At 33.8% G+C, this 26,683-nt stretch overlaps 1 protein-coding gene across 1 annotated transcript in view; it reads right to left on the reverse strand.

Moving 5' to 3' along the window:
• LOC140817094 (tripeptidyl-peptidase 2) overlaps positions 1–26,201 on the reverse strand; it is a 48,600-nt gene extending 22,399 nt beyond the window's left edge. Inside the window, 30 exon segments of the mRNA XM_073176683.1 lie at positions 517–609; positions 1,014–1,082; positions 1,203–1,337; positions 1,450–1,501; positions 1,587–1,672; positions 1,829–1,901; positions 2,085–2,164; positions 2,936–3,053; positions 3,141–3,241; positions 3,380–3,508; positions 17,295–17,465; positions 17,566–17,678; positions 18,111–18,289; positions 18,489–18,643; positions 20,043–20,101; positions 20,339–20,418; positions 20,509–20,630; positions 20,713–20,887; positions 21,050–21,237; positions 21,328–21,411; positions 22,437–22,559; positions 22,653–22,803; positions 23,934–24,076; positions 24,183–24,269; positions 24,707–24,787; positions 24,892–25,001; positions 25,119–25,192; positions 25,532–25,610; positions 25,730–25,784; positions 25,786–26,201. Coding sequence (XP_073032784.1) covers positions 517–609; positions 1,014–1,082; positions 1,203–1,337; positions 1,450–1,501; positions 1,587–1,672; positions 1,829–1,901; positions 2,085–2,164; positions 2,936–3,053; positions 3,141–3,241; positions 3,380–3,508; positions 17,295–17,465; positions 17,566–17,678; positions 18,111–18,289; positions 18,489–18,643; positions 20,043–20,101; positions 20,339–20,418; positions 20,509–20,630; positions 20,713–20,887; positions 21,050–21,237; positions 21,328–21,411; positions 22,437–22,559; positions 22,653–22,803; positions 23,934–24,076; positions 24,183–24,269; positions 24,707–24,787; positions 24,892–25,001; positions 25,119–25,192; positions 25,532–25,610; positions 25,730–25,784; positions 25,786–26,052 — 3,432 coding nt within the window. The 5' untranslated portion in view covers positions 26,053–26,201.
• Positions 26,202–26,683: the final 482 nt, after the last annotated feature.

Consider the following 26,683-nt stretch of genomic DNA (forward strand, 5'->3'; position numbering starts at 1 on the left):
TAAGCTTCATACAATGTAATACAATTTATACAAAGTGCAAATAAATATATAAATGCTACTAACAAGATAATTAATAAAAATTCATCATCATATTAAAACTAAAAACGTAATATATAATCATTACTTTAACCAAAAGCCTGAGTTAAAATTAGAACAAGAATTTATTGGAAATTAAAAGTTCTAACCTAGTGGGCTGGCTATGACTATAACGATCATAGCCCAAAAAACTTTTAAAAAAAGGCAAGAAAAAAAAGGTAATTTTTGGCCGTCTAGCCAACACCTAGGTTGGCCAACTAGCACTTTTTCAGTGTGGTCGGCCAGCACCTAGGCAGCACCTAGGTCGATTTTAGAACACTGGATAATCTATAAAAATAGTTGTTTTACATGAGGCTTAAATAACAAATGATAATCAATAATTTCAACAAGTTATTACATATGTATGATATTACATGCACCGGTGGCACTTGATTCTGAAAAAAGGTGTAAAATATACATCACAGTATAGAAAAAGAAGACCTTAAGTGCGGATGATAACTTTTTCCATTCGAGGCGCTCCTCCTCAGTGCCTTGTTTTAGGCCAGAGAGAACTTTTATTTTAGCATCCCTGACCTGGTTGGCAAGATGAATTCCAACTCTAAGTATTTCAGATTCATAAAGCCAGTAGCATTTTTCAGTATTCAAGAGAATTGAAACTATTCAACATCATATGCAAGAAACCAATAATGGTGATAACAAGTTTAGTAAATAGCATAATTTCCATTCCTCTTGTTTCAAGTGTTTCAGGTTTTTTCAATTTTCTTTCCTTTGCCTTTTCACTTTTCTTTCCCTAGTTTATAAAGTTCTCGAAAATTAAACTTTCATGAGCCTTCAAAAAATCTTTGCTAAAAAGATTTGAATAAATTTATAAACCCTCCAAAATTGAAGTGCTAAGCCATTGAACAAAACAGAGAAAATACCAAGGAGCTCGAACAGTAAATTTTTCTATGAGTATTTGTAATCTAGTAAATTTTTACCTCTTCCTCTAATTGTTCAGCCACGCTCTTTGTGCAACACGAAGAACCTTTACCCTTATCCTCATCAAACTGATTAAAATACAAGCAAAAAGGTACAAAAGTTAGGCAAGCATCCGTGTAGAAATATATCATAAATTTCTCCCCGTGAACCACTGTAGATTGTTTTGTAAGACAAGCAAGTTTAAGAACCTGAACAGGTGGGACGATATATGATATTTGATATGATACAGGGTTCTTTTCTGGATTTTTCTCATTGCTATTTGCCCCAAGAGAAACCTTTCCATATGAAATTGCGCCAACAAGTACGGAGCCAGTCGAAACAGCCTGCAAGTACACAACAAATAATTGCATTCACGTCCCACTTTGCTGGAAAGGATAAACAGACGCACTGACAAACTATTATTGGACAACAGAAAGATTTCATGCACTGAAAAACCTTGGGGAGCTTGTCCTTTGCAGGAGGGCCAAGATAGAAAGCTTCCTTTGTTCTATCACCATTATAAGATAATTAATTAAAATCCACGAGGAACCTGTACGAAATGAAGGCTAATGGCAGAATAGAGAGTGACATACCCAGGAATCAAAACCGAAGAACTAAAGCTGCCGTTGCCAATCACTGGGCCATCAGGCTGTGCATAAAAGCTCAATCGAATGGCTTCCTACATTAGGAAATCTTACAAAATTCAATTTTCCAAAACAAAGAATAAACCTTGAATAGTATCAATCCAATTAAGTATGCCTTAACGCCTAGAAAATAGAATCCATACGTCATAACTCAATATTTCATTTATTCAATATAGTTCAGGGTAATTTACCTTCTCCTCTAAATTTCTCTGGATGAATATCACCAACTGCTTCATTTTTTCCAAATACTGAACATTATCATGCCTAAAATGACATTACATTATTATAAACATAGGATTCAAATAACTCAAGCTTTTGTACTTCATCAAGATATACTTATCTCCTACATTTCTAACCTTCGCCAGCTTATAGTATAGCCGAACAACAAAATGCACAAGTAAAAATCGGTGTGCCACAACATAGAAAAATGATTCGAGCAACAAGCACCTCAAATAAAGCCGCAAAACGTATTCACCCTTGGGAAGTTTGGCAGTGTCTGGATAAACATCACCCATGGTGTACACACGCTACATTATAAATCAAATTGTTAGGCATGAGACAAAACAACTGATTCAAGTATTTAGGACAAATTTCCATCATTACGGAGGTCTTAATTAAGACTATTGGCGGAAGTAAAAAGAATATATATTGGGGTTTCATTTACAACTAGAAAACCACATAGAAGGAACACGTTTCTCGAATTTCAGTGCATCCGTTTTGAAAACCAATAAATTCTTATTGCGGTTTGGACATCATTAATACTTGTAAGTCAATCTGAAAGTGCATTTACAAACAATAGAAATTGGTGATGCCAGGAACAAGTTCAAAAGAAAATAATCATGAGAAATAAATAAAAAGCAAAAGAAATATTATAAAGCAAAGAGAGGGTACGGTGGCCAAACTATTGTTCTAGCAATTGTGAACTACAGATCAAGCAATCACACAGTAATCATGAGGAATACATAAATAAGCACAAGAAAAGTACAAAGTGAAGCTATTGATACAAAATGTCTTATCAAAATCATCAAAAAAAAAAAATCATCACATTATGCCATTTAGGATTGTCCATCGTCGGCGGCAAAGAGCCAAAGACATAACACGTTCTCGATGAGTGTGACAGATTATATCATCAGAAGAAAACAATTGTTCGCCCAAGAAGGAAACAAATAAATCATGGGGAACATACAGGAAGCTGTAAATTGGGCAAAAGTGCAAAACGAGAACCTTTCACGTGTAAAAAGATGTGTAATAAGCACAATGAAAATTATTAAATTATCTAGGAAAATCATGCCACTCACCTTGTTTGAATCTGATATCATATAAAACTGAGCTTCAAATTTATTATCATATAAGCGATTGTTTAGCAGGGGAATATGAGGCTTCACCTCAGCACCATCTTCCAATTTGAATTTGTACCTGCAGAGTTGCAAAAAAGCCTCTATCAGGTAGAGTTATAACACAACTGTAACAAGATGAGTGATTTGGTGCTAAACAAAAACCCACGTTAAAATGAGCGCTAGTGTCTGTTTTCCTGATGGAAGTTTGTCTCGGTCTGATGAAAGTGTACTGAGTTTAGCATCAATAGGACGATATGGAACTCTTACCTGCAGTATGCACCAAGCAAACGAAAGAAGCATGAAAGAACAATATGGAGAAGACAAATTATGTCAATAATAATGGAGTCACCATAACATATAACATGACATGAATAAGGGCACAGGGCATTGAACAACTCTCATCACCTTATTCAGCACAGCTGCCGGGACAAGATTCTCCAGGGACACAAGAGCCTCAGCATCAATTCTTACAGGAGCTTCACTCCCATCAAGTACAATGTCCACTTTGTTGATGTTGATTCCATGAAAGGTAATCTGATAATAAACATTAATTACCAAGAAAAAGATATCCATTTCAGATATTGAACTTGATAACAGCAGGAAACAGTTTGCCCTTGCTGACATAACTGTTCCCTCACGAAAAGTTCTTGAACTTGTAGAAAGTTGATTTTAATGTCTACAATATTGATGACAACCATGAGCTAAACTTCTTCACAAGATTGAGAATTAATGGAGCAAAAAGTAAAAGAGACATCAATAAAATTACTATTTTACCATGTTTGAGTGTATTCACCAAAACTCTCAAACTACCTGATAATCAGTCAACAGATCTACAACTTTTGTATTATGTAAAAGACTCAAATCAGTCGACAAGATTATTAAAGAGTGGGTGCAAGATGCAATCAAAGCTTGTGTCATTCATGAAAACTAATTGCACCAATTATATGTACTTTTCTTGTCTCCCCATGTTTGCCTATAAATAGAAGCCTTGTATTAGCTTGAAAGGGAGGAAATTATTGTAAAATAATAAACTGTATGAAAATAAAATTTCTAAATTATAATAATTTTTTTATCATTCATGAGTGTTATGTTAAATTCAAGAAATTTTATGGCAACCTAAATCCATTAATGTCAAGGTGAAAAGATTGCATTCTTGGTCAATTAAGATTGTTCAGTTTTGTATATTCTTCTTTTATTTATTATGGTTTTGCTAATTAATCTTTATGTAGATATAATTTTGAGTATTTATTATCAATTAACATCAAATGTTTGGTATCATAAAAGTGGTTATCTTGATTTGTTATTTTAATATGATACAATGAATACTATATCATTATACTACAATTATTAAATCTCCACTTTTATATGTGAGGGATATTATATTTATTTATGTATATATATAATTAATTATTTAAATTGTATGTTTATTTAGACAATGGCGTGGCTCTGCCGATTTTTCTAAGTAATACATATAGTTTAATTAACTTAACAACTAATTTTTACTTTCTGCATGACTTATTAAATCTTATATTTCATTTAGATAATAGTGTGGCTCTGTCGATTGTTCTAAATGAAATATAGTGAATTTAATTTAACATTTATTTTATTTTATTTTATATTTATACATTTATATATATAATTATAGATACATATATAAAATATCGGCTAATTTGTTACTTTTTATAGTGGGAATTATATTATATTATGTAAGTGTTTAAATATTTTTCTTCAAATTATTATTTATAGTAGTTTTTTTTATTTATTTTTAGTTAAACAATATTACATAAACCAAGAAAAAATCTTTGAGGCTTGACAAATTTATAATTCGTAAACTTCATTCTTGCATTTTGTAGTTTATATATTAATAAATTTAAGCCTAAAATAACATTTCTGTGGACCGATCTCGTACTTACGATAATATATCACTTGCAGACAATCTACACTTGGGTGAATTATAATTTAAATAGTAGCAAGTTTACTGCGTAATTGTCGGGGAGGTATAAATTAAGTTAAGTTTGTTATTTGTAAGTATTTTGTTGTTTTTACTTGTATGAGTATTTGGAATCGTAAAAAAAGTGGTAGGCTTATTCGAGTATCTAAAAATAATTTAAACATGGATTATAATTCTAATAATCAAGATAATGATGATAATAATAATAATAATAATCAAGAACATGATCAATTAAGAACACTTAGGCATCATATGAACCCTATTAGAACTAGTGCCCCATCTTGTTTTGTTTTTCCTACCTGATGCATCTAATTTCAACTTTAAACCTCAAATTATTCAAATTTTACCAAATTCATATTTTCATTTAAGAGAATTCGAGGAAGTTTGTAACACTTATAATGATCAAAATTGTAGCATGGATATAGTTGGATTAAAGCTTTTTCCTTTTTCTTTAAAAGATAAAGCTAAAACATGCCATAAATTGAGATCGAGTTCAATAAGATAATGAGAAGAAATTCAACAACAATTTCTCAAAAAGTTTTTCACTTCCCATAGAACAAACTCTTTTAAAAGACAAATTACAACGTTTTCTCAAAAACAAGGAGAAACATTTTATCAATGTTGAGATATGTAAAAAAATTACTTAATACATGCTCACATCATGGTTTTGAAATATGGAGAATAGTTTCAAATTTTTATGAAGGTCTAATATCTAAAGATAGCCAAATGATAGAATTCATAAATAATGGAACTTTCGAACATAAAAGTCCAAATGAAGCTATGGAGTTTTTGGAATTTCTAGCGGAAAATGCTCAAAATTGGGATAATATAGGAACAATTGAACCACTAACAACTAAAATTAAACAACTAAAATTAACAACGGAATAAGTTGGGGTGGAATTTATAATCTTAAAGATGATATAGATATCCAAGCTAAACTTTCATCTATTACAAGAAATATTGAATCATTAGAAATGAAAAAGAGTGGTCAATTAAAAAGCGTTCAAGAAATTGTTTGTCATATATGTGATACACGTGATCATTCTACAAAAGATTGTCTTACATTACCTTTATTCAAAGAATGTCTCCATGAACAAGCAAATTATGTCAACAATTAAAAAAAATCAACATTAGATCCTTTTTCACAAACATATAATCAAGTATGAGTCTCCAGAAATAATCCCAATTTTAGTTGGAGGAATAAAATAATCAAGGTTATGTTCCTCATATTTCACCTCTAAGAAAAAACTTTGAAGATGAAATTCAAGCATTTATTCAAAAACAAGAGTCTATCAATTTTCAAAATGTTCAATCTTTGAGTAATTTAAAAGAAACTCTTGAAAAATTTGCATCTGCACTTAATATTCATTAAAAAGAAAAGTTTACATCTCAACATCAACTTAATCCCAAAAATCAACATCAAGAGTTAAATAATAATAAAATTGATCAAATAAAATATGTTATTGCCCTTCGAAGTGGTAAAATAATCAATGATCCATATAGCAATGCAAACGAGGATCATCAAAATTCAAATAGTAAGGATGTTGAACCTGATACTTCTGAAAATGATGATACCTTAATTCTAAGAATGAGAATGAAAAATCATCTAAAATAATAAATGAATTAAATAAACCTACTCCCTTTCCACATGCATTAACAAATCATAAAAAACAAAAGAATGATTCTGATATTTATGAAGTTTTTAAACAAGTAAAGATAAATATTCCATTAATAGATGCTATTAAACAAATAACTTCTTATGCAAAAAATTTAAAAAACTTATGTATTGTGAAGAGAAAATTGTTTGTTAAGAAGAAAGCATTCTTGGCTGAACAAATAAGTTCTATTATTCAAAATAGTTCTAGTTTAAAATATAAAGATCCTGATTGTCCAACAATTTCATGTGTTCTTAGAAAAAACGAAATTAAAAAAGCTTTGTCAGTTTGCTGGATTTGGGAGCAAGTGTGAATTTACTTCTTTATTCAGTTTATGAAAAGCTTGATTTAGGAGAATTAAAACTTACATCTGTCACTCTTTTACTAGCCGATAGGTGAATCAAAATACCTAGAAGTATTGTAGAAGATGTGCTAGTTCAAGTTGATAAATTCATATATCCAGTGGATTTTATCGTTTTGGATACAAAGCCAATAGAAGTGCATAATGAAATTCTAGTAATATTTGAGCGTCCATTTGTAGCAACTTCAAATGCTTTAATTAATTGTCGAATCGGAATTGGAAATGACTCAAGAACTTAATGTGTCCAATTTATGTAAACAACCAAATAGTAATGAAGATAAAGATGATAATGTAATCGAATCAATCGTGGAAGAAATGATACAAGAAGAAAATTTAAGTCAACAATCTGAAGTTTGTTTAATGGAAAGTTTTGATTCTGAAAATAATTTTAAAGAAGTTAAAAATGATGATAATGCAAAACTTGAATTAAAAGTTTTACTGCTAGAATTGAAATATGTATTTTTGGGTGAAAATAAAACATATCATGTTGTAATTTCTTCTAATCTTCTACCAAATCAAGAAGAAGATTTAATTGAATGACTAAAAAAACATAAAAAAGCAATTGGGTGGCTTTGAAATATATAGAAGGTATAAATCCTTTAATCTACACACACAGGATTTACTTGGAAGAAAATGCTAAAACATGTCAACAACCACAAAGAAGGTTAAATCACATATGCAAAAAGTTGTTAAGAATGAAGTATTAAAACTATTAGATGATGAAATTATCTATCCAATCTCAGATAATAAATGGGTAAGTCCAACACAAGTAGTACCTAAAAAGTCACGCAACACTGTTATAAAAAATGAAAAAAAGAAAATTATTCCAAGCTAGGATTCCATCTAGTTGGCATATGTGCATTGATTATAGAAAATTAAATAATGCAACTAGAAAAGATCATTTTTAACTATCATTTTTAGATCAAATTTTAGAAAAAGTAGCAGGTAACTCTTATTATTGTTTTCTTGATGGGTATTCGGGGTATTATCAAATACTTATATCATTAGAAGATCATGAAAAAACTACTTTCACTTGTCCTTTTGGAACTTTTGCATTTAAAAGAATTCTCCTGCTACTTTTCAAAGATGCGTGCCAAGTATTTTAGTGACATGATTGAAGAATTTGTGGAAGTTTTTATGGATGATATAACTGTTTTTTTAAACACATTTGAAAATTGACTTAAGAATTTAGAAAAAGTATTAAAAAGATGTGAACAAAAAAATCTTGTTTTAAATTGAGATAAATGTCATTATATGGTTAGATCTGGAATTGTTTTAGGACTTATGATATCTGGAAAAGGAATTGAAGTTGACTAAACTAAAGTTGATGTGATTGTTAATTTAACATCACTAAAAACAGTCAAAGAAGTTCGATCATTCTTGGGTCATACAGGATTTTATAGAAGATTTATAAAAAAATTCAACATAATATCTAAACCAATTTCAAATCTTTTAAATGGACCTAACAACATGAAAATGCTTTTAAAAAGATAATCAATCTTTTAACTATTTCGCCTATTTTACAACCTCCAGATTGATCTTTGCTATTTGAATTAATGTGTGATGCAAGTGATTATGCTATAGGAGTTGTGTTAGGACAAAAAAAAAAAGAAAACCTTATGCAATCTATTATGCAGTAGAACCTTAAATAGTGCTCATATAAATTATTCAAACAAATAAAAAAAATTACTTTCAGTAATGTTTGCATTAGATATATTTCGGTCTTATTTAATTGGTTCTACTATTATTGTTTACACTGATCATTATGCCGCAAAATATATTTATCAAATAAACAAGATGCTAAGCAAAGATTAACACAGTGGATTTTGTTGTTACAAGAATTTGATCTTATAATTAAAGATTAAAAAAAAAGAAAAGAAAATATTTTAGCCGATCATTTATCTAGAATAATAACTGAATCATCTAATGACGTACCAATAAATGAAAACTTTCCAGATGATCAGATGTTTTCTGCCACTAGTATGCCATGGTTTGCTAATATTGTAAATTTTGTTGTAACACATAAAATGCCTTCTTATTGGAGTTTACAGAATGGATTAAAGTGATTGCATGTAGAACTAATGATCATAAATTTTTGATAAATTTTTAAAAGAAAATATTTTAGTCGATTTGGAATACCTAGAGCAATATTCAGTGATAGGGAGAGTCATTTTATAAACAAATCAATTTCTTCTTTGTTAAGAAAATATGGTATTACATATAAAAAAATCTACTCCATATCATCCTCAAACAAATGGTCAGGTTGAACTTGCAAAAAAAGAAATAAAACAAATTTTGGAAAAAATAGTTAATCCAAATCGAAAAGATTGGTCTTTGAGATTAACTTATGCATTATGGGCATACAAAACTGTATTTTAAACATCATTAGGAATGTCTCCATATAGGTTAGTTTACCGGTTGAACTATAACATAAAGCTTACTGGGCAACTAAAGCATTTAATATTAATTTAGACGATGAATCTAAATTAAGAAAATTGCAATTAAATGAACTTATAAAGAAATAACCAAAGCTTTTCATAATAAAAATATTATGAGAAAATCTTTTAAGATTGGACAAGAATTTTACTTTATAATTTTCGTTTGCATTTATTTCTAGGAAAACTAAGATAGAGATTGCCAGAACCATTTATAGTTAAATTTGTTTATCCTTATGATGCAGTCGATATGGAAAATCCTAAAAACAATAACGTTTTTAAAGTTAATGGGCAGAGACTTGAGCCTTTTATAGAAAATCAAATTCTTAATGATGAATTTATGTCTTTATATGATCCATTAAGTTGTGTGATGTTTTTATTTTTTTTTGCATATTCTAGCTCATTTCCTGGTTAAGTGGCGGATAACGGTACCCTGTGACTATTTTGTCAGTTTATTTTATTTTATTTTCAATTATTTTGTCAGTTTTATTTCAATTTCCCAAAATAATTGAAAATAAAATAAAATAAAAAAATTAGCTACATATATTAATATATGCAACAGTGAGACAACCATGATCTTTATATTTTAAACTAGAATTATTTTGAATAAAAAACATATTTGTTCAGCAAAAAATGATTTCTTCTTAACATGTAATTTTCTCTTCACTATACATAAGTCTTCTAAAATTTTTGCATAAGAAGGTACTTGTTTAATAGCATCTATAAATGCATTATTTATCTTTATTTGTTTAAAAAATTCATAAATATCATAATCATTCTTTTGTTTTTTATGGTTTGTTAACGTATCAGGAAATGGAGGAGGCTTATTTAATTCATTTATAATTTTAGATTATTTATCAATCTCATTTTGAATATTTATACACTCTTGTTTTTAAATAAATGCATGAATATAAGGAACATAACCTTTCATTATTTTGAAAAGATTGTTGTGAAGGTTGTGCATTATTATCATTCCTCCAACTAAAATTGAGATTATTTCTCCATCCAAGATTATATGTTTGTGAAAAATGATCTAATGTTGGTTTTATAATTGTTGACATAATTTGCTTGTTCATGGAGATATTCTTTAAATGAAGATAATGTAGGATAATCTTTTGTAGAATGATCACGTGTATCACATAAATGACAAACAATTTCTTTAACACTTTTTAATTGACCACTCTTTTTCATTTCTAATTATTCAATTTTTCTTGTTAAAGATGCAAGTTTAGCTTAGATATCTATATCATCTTTAAGATTATAAATTCCACCCTCACTTGTTGAGTTGTTAATTTTAGTTGTCGGTGGTTCAATTGTGCTTATATTATCCCAATTTTGAGCGTTCTCCGCTAATGACTCCGAATACTCCATACCTTCATTAGGATTTTTATCTTCGAAAGTTCCATTACACATAATTCTATCATTTGTTTATCTTTAGGTATTAGACATTAATAAAAATTTGAAACTATTCTCCATGTTTCAAAACCATGATGTGGGCATGTATTAAGTAATTTTCTGTATCTATCCCAACATTGATAAAATGTTTCTCCTTGTTTTTGAGGAAAAGTTGTAATTCGTCTTTTAAAAGAGTTTGTTCTATGGGAAGAGAAAATATTTTTTTGAGAAATTGTTGTTGCATTTCTTCCCATGCTCTTATTGAACTCGATCTCAAATTTTGTAGTCATGTTTTAACTTTATCTTTTAAAGAAAAAGGGAAAAGCTTTAATCGCACTATATCCATGCTACAATTTTGATAATTATAAGTGTTACAAACTTCCTCGAATTCTCTTAAATGCACATATGGATTTCATAATCTAAACAATGAAATTTTGGTAAAATTTGAATAATTTGAGGTTTAAATTTGAAATTGGATGCATCAGGATGAAAAACAAAACAAGTTGAGACACTAGTTCTAATAGGGTTCATATGGTGCCTAAGTATTCTTAATTGATCATGTTCTTGATTATTATTATTTTATTATTATTATTATTATTATTATTATTATTATTATTATCTTGATTATTAGAATTATCATCTATGTTTAAATTATTTTTAGATACTCGAATAAGTCTACCACTTTTTTACGACTCCAAACACTCATACAAGTAAAAACAACACAATACTTATAAATAACAAACTTAACTTAATTTATACCTCTCCGGCAAAGGCGCCAAAAACTTGCTACTATTTAAATTATAATTCACCTAAGTGTAGGTTGTCTGCAAGTAATATATTTCGTAAGTACGAGATCTATCCATAGAGAGATTATTTTAGGTTTAAATTTATTAATTTATAAATTATAAAATTCAAGAATGAAGTTTACAAATTATAAATTTGTCAAGCCTCAAATATATATTCTTGGTTTATATAATATTGTTTAGCTAAAAGTAAATAAAAGAAACCACTATAAATAATGATTCTAAGAAAAATATTTAAATACATAGATAATATAATATAGTTCCCACTATAAAAAATAACGAATTAACCGATAATTTATATATGTATCTATAATTATATATATAAATGTATAAATATAAAATTAAATAAAGTAAATGTTAAATTAAATTCAGTATATTTCATTTAGAACAATCGACAGAGTCACGCTATTACCTAAATGAAATATAAGATTTAATAAGTTATATGTTAAAAATAAAAGTTAGTTGCGGTAAGGTAAAAGTTAGATGCAGAAAGTAAAAGTTAGATTATGTCATTGTCTAAATAAACATACAATTTAATTAATTTTTACTTTCCGCATCTACCCGTTACCTGACCGCAACTAACTTTTACTTTCACATCTAACTTATTAAATCATATATTTCATTTAGACAATAGCGTGACTCTGCCAGTTGTTCTAAATGAAATATAATTTTTTAATTTAATAGTTACTTTATGCGATTCTATATTTATACAATTATATATATATATATATAATATCGGTTAATTTGATATTTTTTTTTAGTGAGCTCTATATTATATTATGTGTGTGTTTAAACATTTAATTTTATTTTTCTTAAAATCACTATATATAATGGTTTCCTTTACTGATGCAGGTGAACAGCGTTTGCTTCAACTAGATCAGTTGGAGGAATTCCGGAATCTGGCCTATGATCTAGCACTGTCATACAAAGAAAAGACAAAGAAGGCTCATGATAGGCGGATCATCGAAAGAAAATTTAAAGAGGGTGAAAGTGTCCTACTCTACAACTCCCGGTTGCGACTGTTTCCCGGAAAATTGAAGTCACGATGGTCTGGTCCATTCGTGATTTCCAAAGTTTATCCATCGGGAGCTGTAGAATTGAAAGATGGGAAGGATGGGACATTCACGGTCAATGCCCAGCGCCTGAAGCACTACATGGGTGGCACAGTTGAGCCACAACTTGGAATCACCCGGTTCCAAGACATGCCGAACTGAGACCGGCCAACAGTCTAGCTCTCGACGATAAATTGAGAACTTACTTTTCTTTCCCTTCTATTGCATTTAATTTAATTGTCTTTTTCTTTCGTGTCAGCATATTTTATTTTACTGTTGTTTTATTTAAAAAAAAAAGTGTAATTTTCTCGAGAACTCGGCGCTCGGGCGGTAGTTTTCTACCACTCGAGCGCGCCCGAAACATCAAAAAGTTCCCGAGAGGTTGGCGCTCGGGCGGTAGTTTTCTACCGCCCGAGCACGAGCGCATATCTGCGGAAAAAAAATTCCAGAGAGGGTCGCGCTGGAGCGGTAATTTTCTACCGCTCGAGCGCGACGCCTTTTAAATCGCGATTTCCCCTTTCCCCTTTCATTCTGCGCGCACCCTACCCCCCAAATCCCTAACTCTCCCTCACTCTCCTCTTCAATTTTTGTGTGCAGGTGGTCGATTCCTTCCCCAAACCTCGGCAAGGCGAATCTTCTTCGTAGGAACACACGCATATTCCATCAATCGGGTCTTCTTCTCCGGTCATCACCTCCATCTTCACACACAATGGCTCCCAAGAAGCAACGAGGTAATCCTAGTTCCTCCTCTTCATCCTCATTTGATAGAACACGTTTCGTGAGTGCGGAGACTCGTGCTAGATATGACCATGCTAAAATTCACCGAAACCCCATTACCGAGAGGGGATTTCGTCGTACTTTTGAGGATCGATATATGCCACCTCTTGTGGACTTGGAAAGAAGAGGATGGGAGAAATTTTGCGAGCCACCTAAGGCGGCTGTGGTATCGGTGGTGAGGGAATTTTACGCGAATGCCTGTGAGCGCACTGATGATAGGGCATTTGTTAGGGGCAAGCTTGTGCCGTTCGATTCCACTACGATTAACGCTCTCTTGGAAACGGCCAAGGTCGACGACTCTAATTTCCAGGCATTGATGGTTAATCCCGACTACAACCTGATTATCGAGACTTTGTGCCACCCGGGTGCAATGTGAATACCATTGGGTGGAACGCCGAGCTGTTTCGAGGAGAAATACTTGAGGGCTGATATTGCCTTGTGGTATTTGTTTGTGGCCCGACGGATGATGCCGGTCTCGCACAAAAAGCGAGGTGCAAAAGGAGCGTGCGGTGTTACTTTTGCGTTGCACCGAGGATACGACATCGACGTGGGAAAACTTCTCAACTCGCAAATCACACTGAGCGCCCACAACAGCCACATAGTCTTCCCGACCATCATTTCCGAATTGTGTGCACGGGCCGGGGTGCACTTCAGGGACGACGAGGAGTGGCTTCATCGGAGGATGAACAGCGCAAAAGGGCAAAACGACGGGCGGACTTTCGCCCTCGGGCGGAGGGTGCCGGTGGATCTAGCACTGCCGTCCCACGTCGTCGCCCGCCACAACCCCGCAGGCGAACTCAGAATGATAAGATGGATGAAAGTCTAGCCTTCCAAGCACATCAGAGTCAGTTCAACTCCTATGTCACGGACCATTTATCGCACATTGACTCCATGATGCGCACTTTGCTTGTGCACGGGGGCGTTGACCCGTCGACCATTCCACCGACTCCGTTACCTCCTCCCCCATTCCAGTTCCAGTATGATTATTCTCAGCAGGGGGAAGCCGCAGGAATGCCACCGCAGGAGCATGATGAGGATGACACTTGATCAGGGGAGTTTCCTGTTTCCCCTCCTTTGCACATTTAATTTTTTTCGCTGTTTTCTGTTTTTCTTTCTCACCGTTGTTTATTTCTAGCATGTTTTAACTTTCATGTTTATTAGTCTGCATTTGTGTTTGCATTTCTGTGTCTGACTCTTTTGAGCAATGGGGACATTGCACACTTCTAGTATGAGGGGGTCGTCTTGCATATTCGTATTTGTTGTCGTGCATGAGTGTCCGTGGATGGTGAAACTAGTGAATTGGTAGCCGATGATGATTGTGGGGTGAATGAACTGCATGTTACTTAGTTTTATCACACGTCATGAATACCCCAGTGAAATGAAATGTTTATTGTATATGCGTACATTGTGGGTATTATTAGTAGTGTACACGATAGTCGAGTTTAAGATTCTGTGGGAGGAACTGGAATAACATGAGATGCAAATCGAACTTGAATGAATTTTGTTGACAGTCGCGACCGACCAGTGACATTAAATAGCGTAGATCATTTGAACCCACCGGAATAACTTTCGTCCCAAATTGTGCATAATACCTCAAGAGTTATCCCTAAGCCAACTAAACACACATTCCATATACTCAAAATTTAGGGAGTACACTTGAGAAAATTATGCACTGAAAAAAAAAAGAAAAAAGATAAGTATTACAACAAGAGTGTTGTAAATGAAAAAAGGGGATGTAAGATGTGGGGGAGCCAAAAAGGGATGAAATCCTATCCCAAGGCTAAACAGATGGAGAAGTAAGGCGTTGAGGAATGTCAGATAAAAATTCTGACAAGTGCATAATGAAAATGATCAGTGTACGTCCCATCTTCTTTAACCGTTCGAAACCTCATGATATTGACTCCCTGATTCCTGGTGTACAACCTTGAAAATTAGCCGCTTTGTGTTCACTTGTTGGTCACGACTAGAAACAGAACTCGGGATAGGGAAACTTGCATTGAACTGTTGATTTGGTGACTCGCATGATTTGCAAATGAAACTGTCTGAAGCACGAGCTAGTGAGACACACAGCACACACACGACCACACTTTCTGGTCAAAATCAAAATGTTATAAGGTGCTTTAAAAAGGGGTATTGGTGAATGTTGTGAGTTGACTAAGTGGATGTGGTTCAAACACCTGCTGAGGCAGGAGATACCGATTTGCTACTTCACCATCAGTTTCGTTAGTTTAATTCTTTCATTTTGTGTTTAGTTCGTATTTTGGTTGTGGGTTGTAAACTATTTTGCTTGAGGGCAAGCAAAAGGTTAGTATGAGGGGGTTGATATGTGTCGTTTTTACGTGTTTTATTGCATTAGTCTGTGTGTTTTGCATTGTGCATACGTTTATTTCAATCACATTCTGTGCATTTTAGATAAACATGTGCATTTTATCATATCTCACTCGGGCATGATGAAATTGCAGGAAAAGTGGCCGGAAAACAAAAAATGGAGCAAAGTGTACAAAAGAGAGGGCAACGGACAGAATGAGCGGCACCCGAGCGGTAATTTTCTACCGCCCGGGCGCGAAAGGTGACCAAGTCGACAGAAAGGTCGGCGCTCGAGCGGTAGTTTTCTACCGCCCGAGCGCGAATGCCGCACTTCCCAAGGAGATTTACAGAAGGTGTGGCGCTCGAGCGGTAATTTTCTACCGCCCGAGCGCCACCTATTTTTAGAAAGATATTGTGTGCGATTCCCTACCTTATTTTGGAAGAAGAATGCTATGGTAAGGATTGGGTCGACTTTCAGACGGATTCAGACTGGATTTTTGCAGCCGCCACAAGCTTTTGGAGAGAACTTTGCGCTTGGATTGAAGATTTGAAGTTTTCCGAGCATCGTCCTTCGCAGATTTCGTCTCGCCTAGTATTTCTAATCTAGTTTCTTTCATTTTAAACATTGTTGCATTTATTTTTACTATGAATTCTAGTAGCTAACTTTATTATTTGTTGGGATTAAAGGGGATCCTACCCCGAACGTTGATTTAACTTAATTTATATTTCGACTGTGCGTTATTCTTGATTTTACTACTGTTTTACTGTGTCATTAAAGCGTAGCTAACTTTAACGACGTTTTCATATCACAAGTGAGTTCGAGAGAATAACGAATGATAGGAACGAGTAGTATAATTCGCGGATCTACAATTTACATAGATATATGAAATTGGATACGTGCCGATATTCATAGTCCTTAGGGTCGAAAACTATGGGATTTCATAGATCGAAATGCGATTTGCTCTTGATAAATAATTAAAGATATTTAATTACTTCATTGAGTAGAATTAGTTTGGCATAGCTCGAGAGAGTGTGTTCACTAGATTAGGAAATCCTGTCGGAAGCGTAGATCACGATCGAACGAACTAATTAAGCAACGAGGGGTAGGTGAACCGAGATTCCCAACAAATCCATTTCTCATTGAATTTTAACTCAACATTTTAGATTAAATTCTCATGCATTACTTGTTGAATCATTTTAATTGCATATTTGTTTGAGTATAGTAGGAGTAATCACACAACTCAATTTTCGTTGCTAAATGTTAAATAACTAAAAATAATAATTGTTAAATACAGTCTTCAGTGGAACGATACTCGTACTCTGATACACTATATTATAACTTGACATCGTGCACTTGCGATTAATTTTGAGCATACAAAATCGTATTTTTATTGGGGATTTTACTGTGCAAGTTTTGCTCGATCAGTACAATAAAAGTGTCAGTGGTCAATTGGTTGATTGTAAAATGATGCCTCAGAGGCGTCCTATTTTGATTGAGACCATTTTGAAAGGTAGCATTATCATTAATGTAAAACAAAAATGCACCAGATGCATCTTCCGTTATGCACTTGAAAGATATGTTACCTCAAAATCAACAATCGTGGCTTCATGGCTTCCAGCACCACTGGACCAAAACTGAGCAATTGCTAGTTCCATAGTTCGTCCACCCTCCACTGCAAAGGAAAAACTTTTGGAAGAAGGAGAAGAAAATGTTGCAACATTCTCCCACTTTTTGGGTCTTTTGAGGGGAGAAATCTACATGTTGCAAACGTGTCAAGAAACTCCAGACAATGTTTTGTACCGAGAGAAAAGAGAAATAAAAAATGTGAAATGGTAACATAAACCAAATGTTTACCTGAACAGAATTGATGAAAAACCTACGAGATGTACTGAAACCAGATGTTTTCATGGTTGCCTCAACCCAGGAAGAACCTATTGGTACTTCAAGAAATTTTCGTTCAATGTGGCCTAAATCAAATGTATAAAATCAAAACTACAGTTGCATAAAAATAGATTTTTTCGAGCAGTAGAGAAAAGAGGAAAATCAGGTACAATTAAAAAAAAGTGTCCTTTAGCTGAAAGCTATAACCTTGGAGTAGGATATAATTTGATTAGAATAGTTGCTATTTTTATTCTCCAAGCATAGTCTAAGTGAGTGTGCAAACTCAAACACAAAGTATCATGGCGATAAACAGTTATGAGTTAAAATCCTAGACTGAAGAAATAGTTAAACACGAAGTACCTTGCCTGTGTAATGAAAGTCTAAAATAAAATGCTATTACTGAAGTGAAAAATTCCACTGAGACATTACCTTCCAGTCTACACAATTAAGGATGGAACATACAGCATGCAAACAGTAACTGAGGAACTTAAATAAGTTTAAGTTACATCATCCTATACCTGGTTCAAATGACATCCCCTGGAACAGGATCAGTGGGGGCCGATTTTTCACAGCTTTAGGCTTTGTGATAGTTACTGGAATTCTGAAAAGAGGACCCCGCCATGGAGATCTACAGTCTAAGGCATGGACTTCATAATAGTGTAAACCATCGCTGAGATTGGTGGGATCAACAATTATGCTGGACAGAACAAGTGTAAAACAAAAGCCATGATATCAGCATGTTTTTATAGTCATACATTCTTTTTTGGCCTCCAAGTAAGCCTGTTCCCTACTTCAACCCAATAGAACGGAAAAGATATTGAATGAATAATATGCCATGATCAATGCAAGAAACACACTCAAACCAAAAGGAGATAGAGTTAGAGGAGCAAACTAACTTGAATTCACGACCATTATGAGTTAGAAGAAGATACTCTGGAGCTCTCACAACTGACTCTCCAGTAGAAAGCAACTTAACACACTCTTCAAAAGGAACCAGTTGGTTTAAGTTGCTTGCATCTTCATGGAACTTTGGTTCCACTTTCACGGTCCACTAAGAGAAACAAATTTGTCAACCACTCAAACACAACACAAATTTGATATGTGCATGATTGTCCAAAGACTCAAACTTCATTGTCAGATAGAAAATTATCATTTATCGATTATAACAGCCACAATCCCATATGATCGTCTCTAGAAACTCATTACATGCACAAAAGTGTGATTACCCAAAATTAAGATGAAGTTGACATAGGATTTTCCGTCTACCATCAGATCGCTAAATTAAAAACTGTTACTATTGGGAGAAACCACTTGGGATTTATCATTCTTCTAAATATGAAAAGAAATAGCAGCACCAGCACCCAGTAGAGCTAAAGCATTTATTCAGAGACTAAGTCATATTTCCATTAGCTAAAACAGATGCCTCAGAGGGAAAATGAGAAATGGAGGCAAAAAAATCTGCAATATTTCTGTAGTAAAGTAATCAAAGGCCAGGTTATCTACTTCATTAAAAATAACAATAGTTTCTGCAATATACCAACCTTTTGCTAAAAAAATATATGTTTAATCCAATTGTTAAGTTACATGAAATATAAGAACCTGCAAATGATAAGCAAAAGCATTCACTTGATATTTATTATCTATTATCATACATAATACAAGAGCACCCTATAGCAACTACATCAAATCATCGTATAATTTTGAATTTGACTAAAACATCTTCCATCTTATCAAACTAACATTAACTATATGATTTTATTATATTATAATAACATTTTCTTTATATTTTATTTTATCTATTATCATTTCAATAAAAATTTATAAAATTTATTTTAAATTTTTAAAAAAAATTACTTCATTTTTATTTTTATATGGAACAAAATCCGCTAGTTCTAATAGTTGATCACAGTTATCGAATGAGAAATGTTGGTGTTTCATGTCAGGAATAATTCACATTGACCTAAATTTCAGTTAAACTTCACAGATCCTTATATTATATGGCGACAGAATTTTTTTCAGTAATATTTTTTAAAACCACTCTAACAAGTCTCTAAAGCAAGTTCTTGGAATAAAGGACCAACATGCTTTACAAGAAAAAAGATTATCGAGGCACGAGATTTCTAGCAAATGGAGACGATTCATCCAGGTAGAACGAAGAAAATTGAATCATATAAGAACGAAAACAATGTTAAAAATACTTAGCAGTTCCGCAAATATAAAAAAAGCCTTAAATACTACGTTGGAACCTAAAAGACTAGGAAATCCATGTCTTTGTGGAGTTTCAACGAACACCCACAATTGCGTACACATTTCACAGGTATCGCACGCAATAAACAGGGATTATTGATGATTACTCTTTCCCACGGAAAAAAAACTCTCCGTGAAATTTCAAAAAGCCCTAAAGTTGTGGAAATGCTAAATCATGAAACTCATTTTCCATTTTATTTTACCTCAGTTGATTGTTGACATGAATCAGCCTCTCTGAGATAGATTCCGCGTGATGTAGGTGCTGCATATGAAACAAACACTAGTCAAAGCAAAGTGATTACACCGCAAGAATTTTACATGGGCGTAGAAACAACCATTAATAAAACAAGAGCTACAAGTTCAAGAACTTGTATAATTTTTCATTAACAGCATGGTTCTTTTGAGGAATCAAATCAATACATGTATCAAATATTAGGAAAGAACTATTTAATGGTATAGCGTCAATTTTGACAAAAATAGAAAGAACTATTTTACCCACTTGATTTTCCTGATTGATTGATCTTTATTTGATACCAAACAGACGGGACATCAAGCAACTTCTGAATGTAATCATAGGCCCTACAGCCACTCATGTTAAAAAAGCCCAATTAGAGTCGACTATGCTAATCTGTTAAATAAATAACAGAAGCTCTTAGTAGTAAATCTAACTTGTCAACTTGCATCAACCCTTGTCCAGCAGATAATTTGTCTTCTGGTGAACCACCAACGGGAACTGATGTATTCTCAAGAGCCTCCCTTACACTATATGGACTCACAGGGAGCCCTTCAGCCTGAAATTTAAGTAACATTTAAGATATCAAACACATACAGAAAAAAATTAAAAAGAACTAAATTTTGAACATCACTAAGAACCTTCATTGCACTAATAAGCAGAGCAACCCCCCCACAAGCACATGGAGACGACATTGATGTTCCGTTCATGAACATGCGGCTTTGAAGAGTCCATGTAGGAACAGGGGCCATGGCACCACCAGCAGCACTTATACAAACTCCGAGATCCCCATCAGCTGTTGGCCCTCGACTAGACCTACATCACTTTCAACGTATGAGTTTGAGCGCAAAACTAAGCTTTATCAGGGTCCAGTGAAAAATAATAATAAAAATCACGCAACATAGATTAAAACCCTGCTAAAACATGCAATGATCAATGAAAAACTGGATTATCTTTTGGGATCGGAATACCGCATACCAGGTGTATTCAAGACCTTCAGGAGGAGCTTCAACTAAATTGTGGGCCCCAGCAGCCATTGCAGGGGAAACATATGCCCCAACTCCAATAATACTAGATGTTGTACCTCCTGGTGCACCCACAGTGTTCAACGCTGGCCCATTATTACCAGCACTGCTGATGAATATCAGCCGATGCTTGTTTACTACCTAAATGTTCAAATAAGTCGCTTGACACTTAAATGAGGTTATGACCTAGAGTAATGCAAAATTTTAGTTCAAGAACATGGATTATCTCACCTCATTTACGAGGTCAACAAAACGACCATAGTCTGGAAGCAATGTGGCTTCCCCATAGCTCATGTTTATAAGATCACATTTGTGCTGCAGTACAAGTAGTTATCATGAATATTCTAAGATTTAAAAGTTGACAGCATCAAAAGTTTTTAGTGGAGTGAATATTCTAATGATTAAAGATGAGGCATCAAAATTTACTGTGACCTTCCCCTTAACATGACATTATTAAACATGCCCTAGACATATCTAATCACTGATGAGCTGGAACTGACATGCAAGGGAAAAAAATGGCCGCGAAAATGAACTAATATGTACCATACAATTTTTTTTTATTTTTCAAAAATGCAGACAGATGTTACCAATATCCAAATTGCAGAAAGATTCCAAGGGGCCCCCCAACCAAACTGCCACTTCCAGTTTTATTGTCCTCTAAATATTGACAAAAATCATTGTTCTAAAATTCGGCCTAGGCGTCAGCTGACCACAACGAAAAAGTGCTAGTCGGCTGGCCTAGGTGGTCTTGGGTTGGGTGGCTCTAGGTGGCCCTAGGCAGCCGTAGGATTAAATTTTTATTTCTAGCTTTTTTTGGGCTTTTTTTAACAAGTTTTGTGGGTTTTTATTTAATTAAAAGTCAAATTTAAAAAATGATATTTTTTTTTATATAGGTCTTAAAAGCCTAAAAAGAAACATGATTTGTTGTATCGCCCTAACACACAAAATTTCATCTTATTATGTTGATACCATGGAATCCGCCTAACAATGCTTAGTCTTCGTCTAGGTGGTCTGGCCATTAGGTGCTGGTCTGACGCCCATGAAAAACTCAACGATGAAGTTCACTAACTTTTTGGAAAGAGCTGCTTCAGTTATAAAGTCAGACATAGATGACAAGGATAAATCCCTCTTGATGGCCTTAATCAGATCACGTCCCACAAAATTCAGCATTGAGAAAATAAATAATTTAATTATTAGGCTAGCGTAGTTGTCAAAGACAAGCGCCTCTCGCCTATTAGGGCTACTGCACTAGTACCTTGTGATATAAGCAACATTAAAATATTAACTTTCTATTGTTACATGAATAAGGTGCAGCATATATTCCAGGGGGAAAAACCTACGTCCACAGCTGCAATCAGTGCTCGAACCAACCCTGTCCCCGTTTCCATTGAACCCAAGCGTGAGTCCCCAATTTTACATGAAATCAACTGAGCTCCAGGGGCAACTCCATTTAAAAGTGGCTCCTTGATGTTTGAACAGATATTAGGGTATAAATGCAAGTATGCAAAATAAAAACTGGATGATACGATTTACTAATGGTGCCTAAATATAACTACCTTTGGATGGTAAGCAGCAGTGATACCAGCAACGTGAGTACCATGCGGAGAACAGTCTGTAACAATACTCAATACATTGCCTTCATCGTATATGTTAAGGACAAATGCACATGCATCGAATTTGCTAAAGATTCCGAATTTCCGTTCAATCCTATAATTACATAAGAGTTACCAAACAAATTCCAGGAATACAACATGCAAGCAATATTTATACTCTGAATTTGCATGTTCTGAGACACAGTGATGAGGGTCAAAATCCATATTTCAAGGTACCAATATCACCAAACAAATAAAGACTCATGTGCAAGGGAACAAATTGCAAGTGAAGAAAAAAGTAAGCAACTCATTATCTTAAATAAAATATTCAATATAAAATAAACTTTTCCTGGTGCCTCGTCGGAAGAAGAGCTCTCAAGATATCACAGGCAACTTTTTGAATGGCTGGAAGATGGTGGATGGCTGCTCTTTCTGTATATTTCATTACAGAAGTTCATGATTTTAATAGGTGGTTTTCTATAGCAGATTTATGCTACCAATTTTACAGGGTTTGCTAACAAAATATGACAATGATTTTTAAAGTAGAATTTTACAATCTGTTGACAAATATTCGTGCATGATTTTTTTGACCAGATGCCTCATATATGGAGACAACAAACAGCAGACCTACCTCTACTTCCTACTGTCCACACTAAATGGCCAGATTAAATTTTGAACACATGATTTATGCTTGAAGCCATTAACAATGGCACCTAATTTTTTAATAAATTAAAAACTAGATTTTCTTCCTTCTTGACTTCGCCGTTGCGGGATACAAGAACAAAAAAAATAGTGGAAAAAGTAATTACAAAGAAAATCAACATCTCTCTAAAGAAAGTATTGCCCTCTCCAGAAGACAACATAGTGGATGGGAGAGAGAAAGTGTGACCAACAAAAGAAAGTCTCTAACAAGATAAATAGCGCTTTTGTTAGCTAACAAAAAATTGATAACTTGGCTAACTTATTTTCATACATCTTGTAGAATATTATGCAAGCCTTACAAACTAACTCAAAACTTAAGCAACCCCCTTTTTTCAGACAATTATCCATAACTCGTACATGGTGTGTACTGTGTAGGTATGCTTGTTCCACCTCAATAGCTCATCATTCACTATACCATGCTATAATTTTACACAATAATAATTGCGGCATTATGTAATCATCCCATTTACTAAGATACACAAGAACAACCTGCCCAAATAAACTACAAATGTTTGCCAAATTAATACAAGAGCCTCAAAATACCGATAATTTGTTAGAGGAACAAAGTCGGCAAGCTTTCCACATCCTGATACATCATCAAGACTCTGTGTGTCAAGAGCAGCCCTCCATACTTCACCATCATGCCATACAACTGCATCTATAACAGGTCCTTTGTCGTCATAGATCTAAATCATCAAAGCATGACTAAACATTAATAAGAGATAGATCCTCAAACAAAAATGAAAAAAAAAAAAAACAGTAGCACCCACACATCAATGAAAGATCACTTACATCTGCCTGCTGGTGAAGAAGATCAACTCTATTCTGGAGATCTTCTCGTTCCCTTCTAAGCTTTATATCATCAACTTTAGTGTGTTTCTACAAGTAAAATTACTTGTATAAAAAATCTAGCATAAATATTTTCATGGAAGAAAAATAAGGCGAGGAGTCCGTCATTAAATGTAAAATTAAAATATTTCCATCAGTAAGTCACAAAAACAAAAAACACAAGGGAGGGGGGGTAGCAAAATTTTATTTCAGACATATGTGCTCATCTCCAATTGAGAAGTCTCTCTTTGAAAAGCAGTATTAGCTGATGTGGAAAAAAATCCAACTGAAATAATTAGCAAAAAAAACAAAATAAGTGCGGAAAAATTAACACCAAGGGCTTCAGTGTATGTTGTAGTTTTCCATCAACATTCTTGAACTGTGCTATATTTAATGCACCATTTAACCCAAATCAGAAGTACCGTAAATTCATAATTAGATATGGTAATCAAATCAAATAATAATATGACTATCAGAGAACTCACAACCTTGTCAAATTCATTAAGCTGATTTACAGCCACCGCTACTGCTTCCTGATTTTTTTCATCCCATCTTTTCCTCCTCTCTTTCTGATACAAAATTTGGGGAGCCAAGGAGCATAGTTATGTAAATAGAGCATTTCCATTTGTTGCACATTATATCCCACTAACAATAATTCACAGAAATACGTCACCTTAACTCTGTCACTTAATGTATGTGTAAAAAGCTCATAGATCAATTTGCAGCCAATGTGCCATTCTCCTGATGGATTTTTCCATGATGAATTTACTACCAAAGAAGCCCCTGTTACATTATCCAGAAACACAAATAAGTAGAATTGAATGAATGCCATTTCACCGAGGACCTACAAGTCAAGTCCATGCTATCCCAAAAATTTGACTTGGCAATCAAAAAACCAACCAGAGGTCCCACGAATGCACCCATCATCATCCGCCTTCACCACAGTCGATGTATCAACGTCTCCACTCCCAGTACTACCAAAAAAATTAACTAGAAAATTTTAGTAAACTGCATCAATTACCATTCAACGAGTGGAAATGGTTTTGAATCTTCACAATAATAACTAAACGAGTTAACAATTAACTCAAGAAAAAGTAACAAGTTAACTATTACAGAGCTTAAAATTAGCAGCCGTCCGGGAATTTCATATTACACCATCCAACCACAAAATTGTTGGAAAAGAATCAGTTTTACCATTAAGAAAATGACACAAGAAAAAAAACTAAAACATCGAACATCAAGCATAATGTTCACAAGCACCAATTCAAACTCTCAACCTTCCCTACATTATCATAAAAAATCCATTCACATACCAATCAATAATATCCAAAAGTTTCGGCTTTCCTTCTGAAGTCACACTCAGCCCAGCCGTTGCAGGGTCCACCCCAGAATCTAACAAAACAACAGCAGTTAGATACTCACAACTCAGCTACACTCAAAATTTTCCAGCAAACCAAAAGGAAAATAAATCAAAACTAAAACTTCTCAAAATGGACAACGAGAAAACGAACCAAAAATCGCAATAGACACACCGCGGCCGTCGTACTCCGGATGAGCTTCGACGAAACCGATCAGCAGCGATTTCACTCTTCGGCATAAGAGACGACAAAAACGTGGATTCATTCAACTTGAAATTACGCAAAGCTCCGTTGTCTTCACCAGAAGGCATCGCCTTTGTTCTAATCCCTACGAACCCACAATTCTTGCTACGATTGTTCGATCGAACCCGAGAATCTGTGGACTTTCTCACGCTCGAAATGGGCTTTAGCAGAGGAGAAACACCGAATAGTGCCGATGCGTGGAAATTAGTGACATTAATTAATTGTGTTTGCATCAGAATGTGGAAATATAGAAAATATTCGCCAATAAATTAACCTAGAGGGGTATTTCGGGGATCTCGTGGGCGTCGGCAAAGTTGCGGCGGCGCAATGCAGGTGTTTGGGCGGCAGCTGAGCTGGGTAGAGCTCCCAATGTTGGTGGCTTAAATTTTAAATGACCTTTTCTATCCTTGCATGAAAATGTATTGACCAATGTAGCCCACGTATGCACGTGGCTCTGTTAATTATTTTTTAAATATTTAATATTAATAAAGATTGTCTAAAAACAAATTAGAAATTGAAAAATTAGTAATTTGATTTTTCCTTCAAATAACAATTAGATTTTGATATTTTTTCCATCGAAGGCGTGGCCAAATAATAAAGAGTGAGTCTCATGTGAGACCGTCTCACGGATCTTAATCGGTGAGATGGGTCAACCATACTCATATTTACAATAAAAAGTAATACTCTTAGCATAAAAAGTAATACTTTTTCATGGATGATCCAAATTAGATATTCGTCTCACAAATACGATCGTGAGACCGTCTCACACAAATTTTTGTCAATAATAAAATAAAACCGACAAAAACGATTTGTATGTTATTTTAATTTTTTTTGTTCGATCATTACGGGGATCATTTTTTCAAT

The sequence above is a fragment of the Primulina eburnea genome, chromosome 16, assembly GCF_022965805.1.
Source record: "Primulina eburnea isolate SZY01 chromosome 16, ASM2296580v1, whole genome shotgun sequence".
NCBI classification, from domain to species: Eukaryota; Viridiplantae; Streptophyta; class Magnoliopsida; order Lamiales; family Gesneriaceae; genus Primulina; species Primulina eburnea.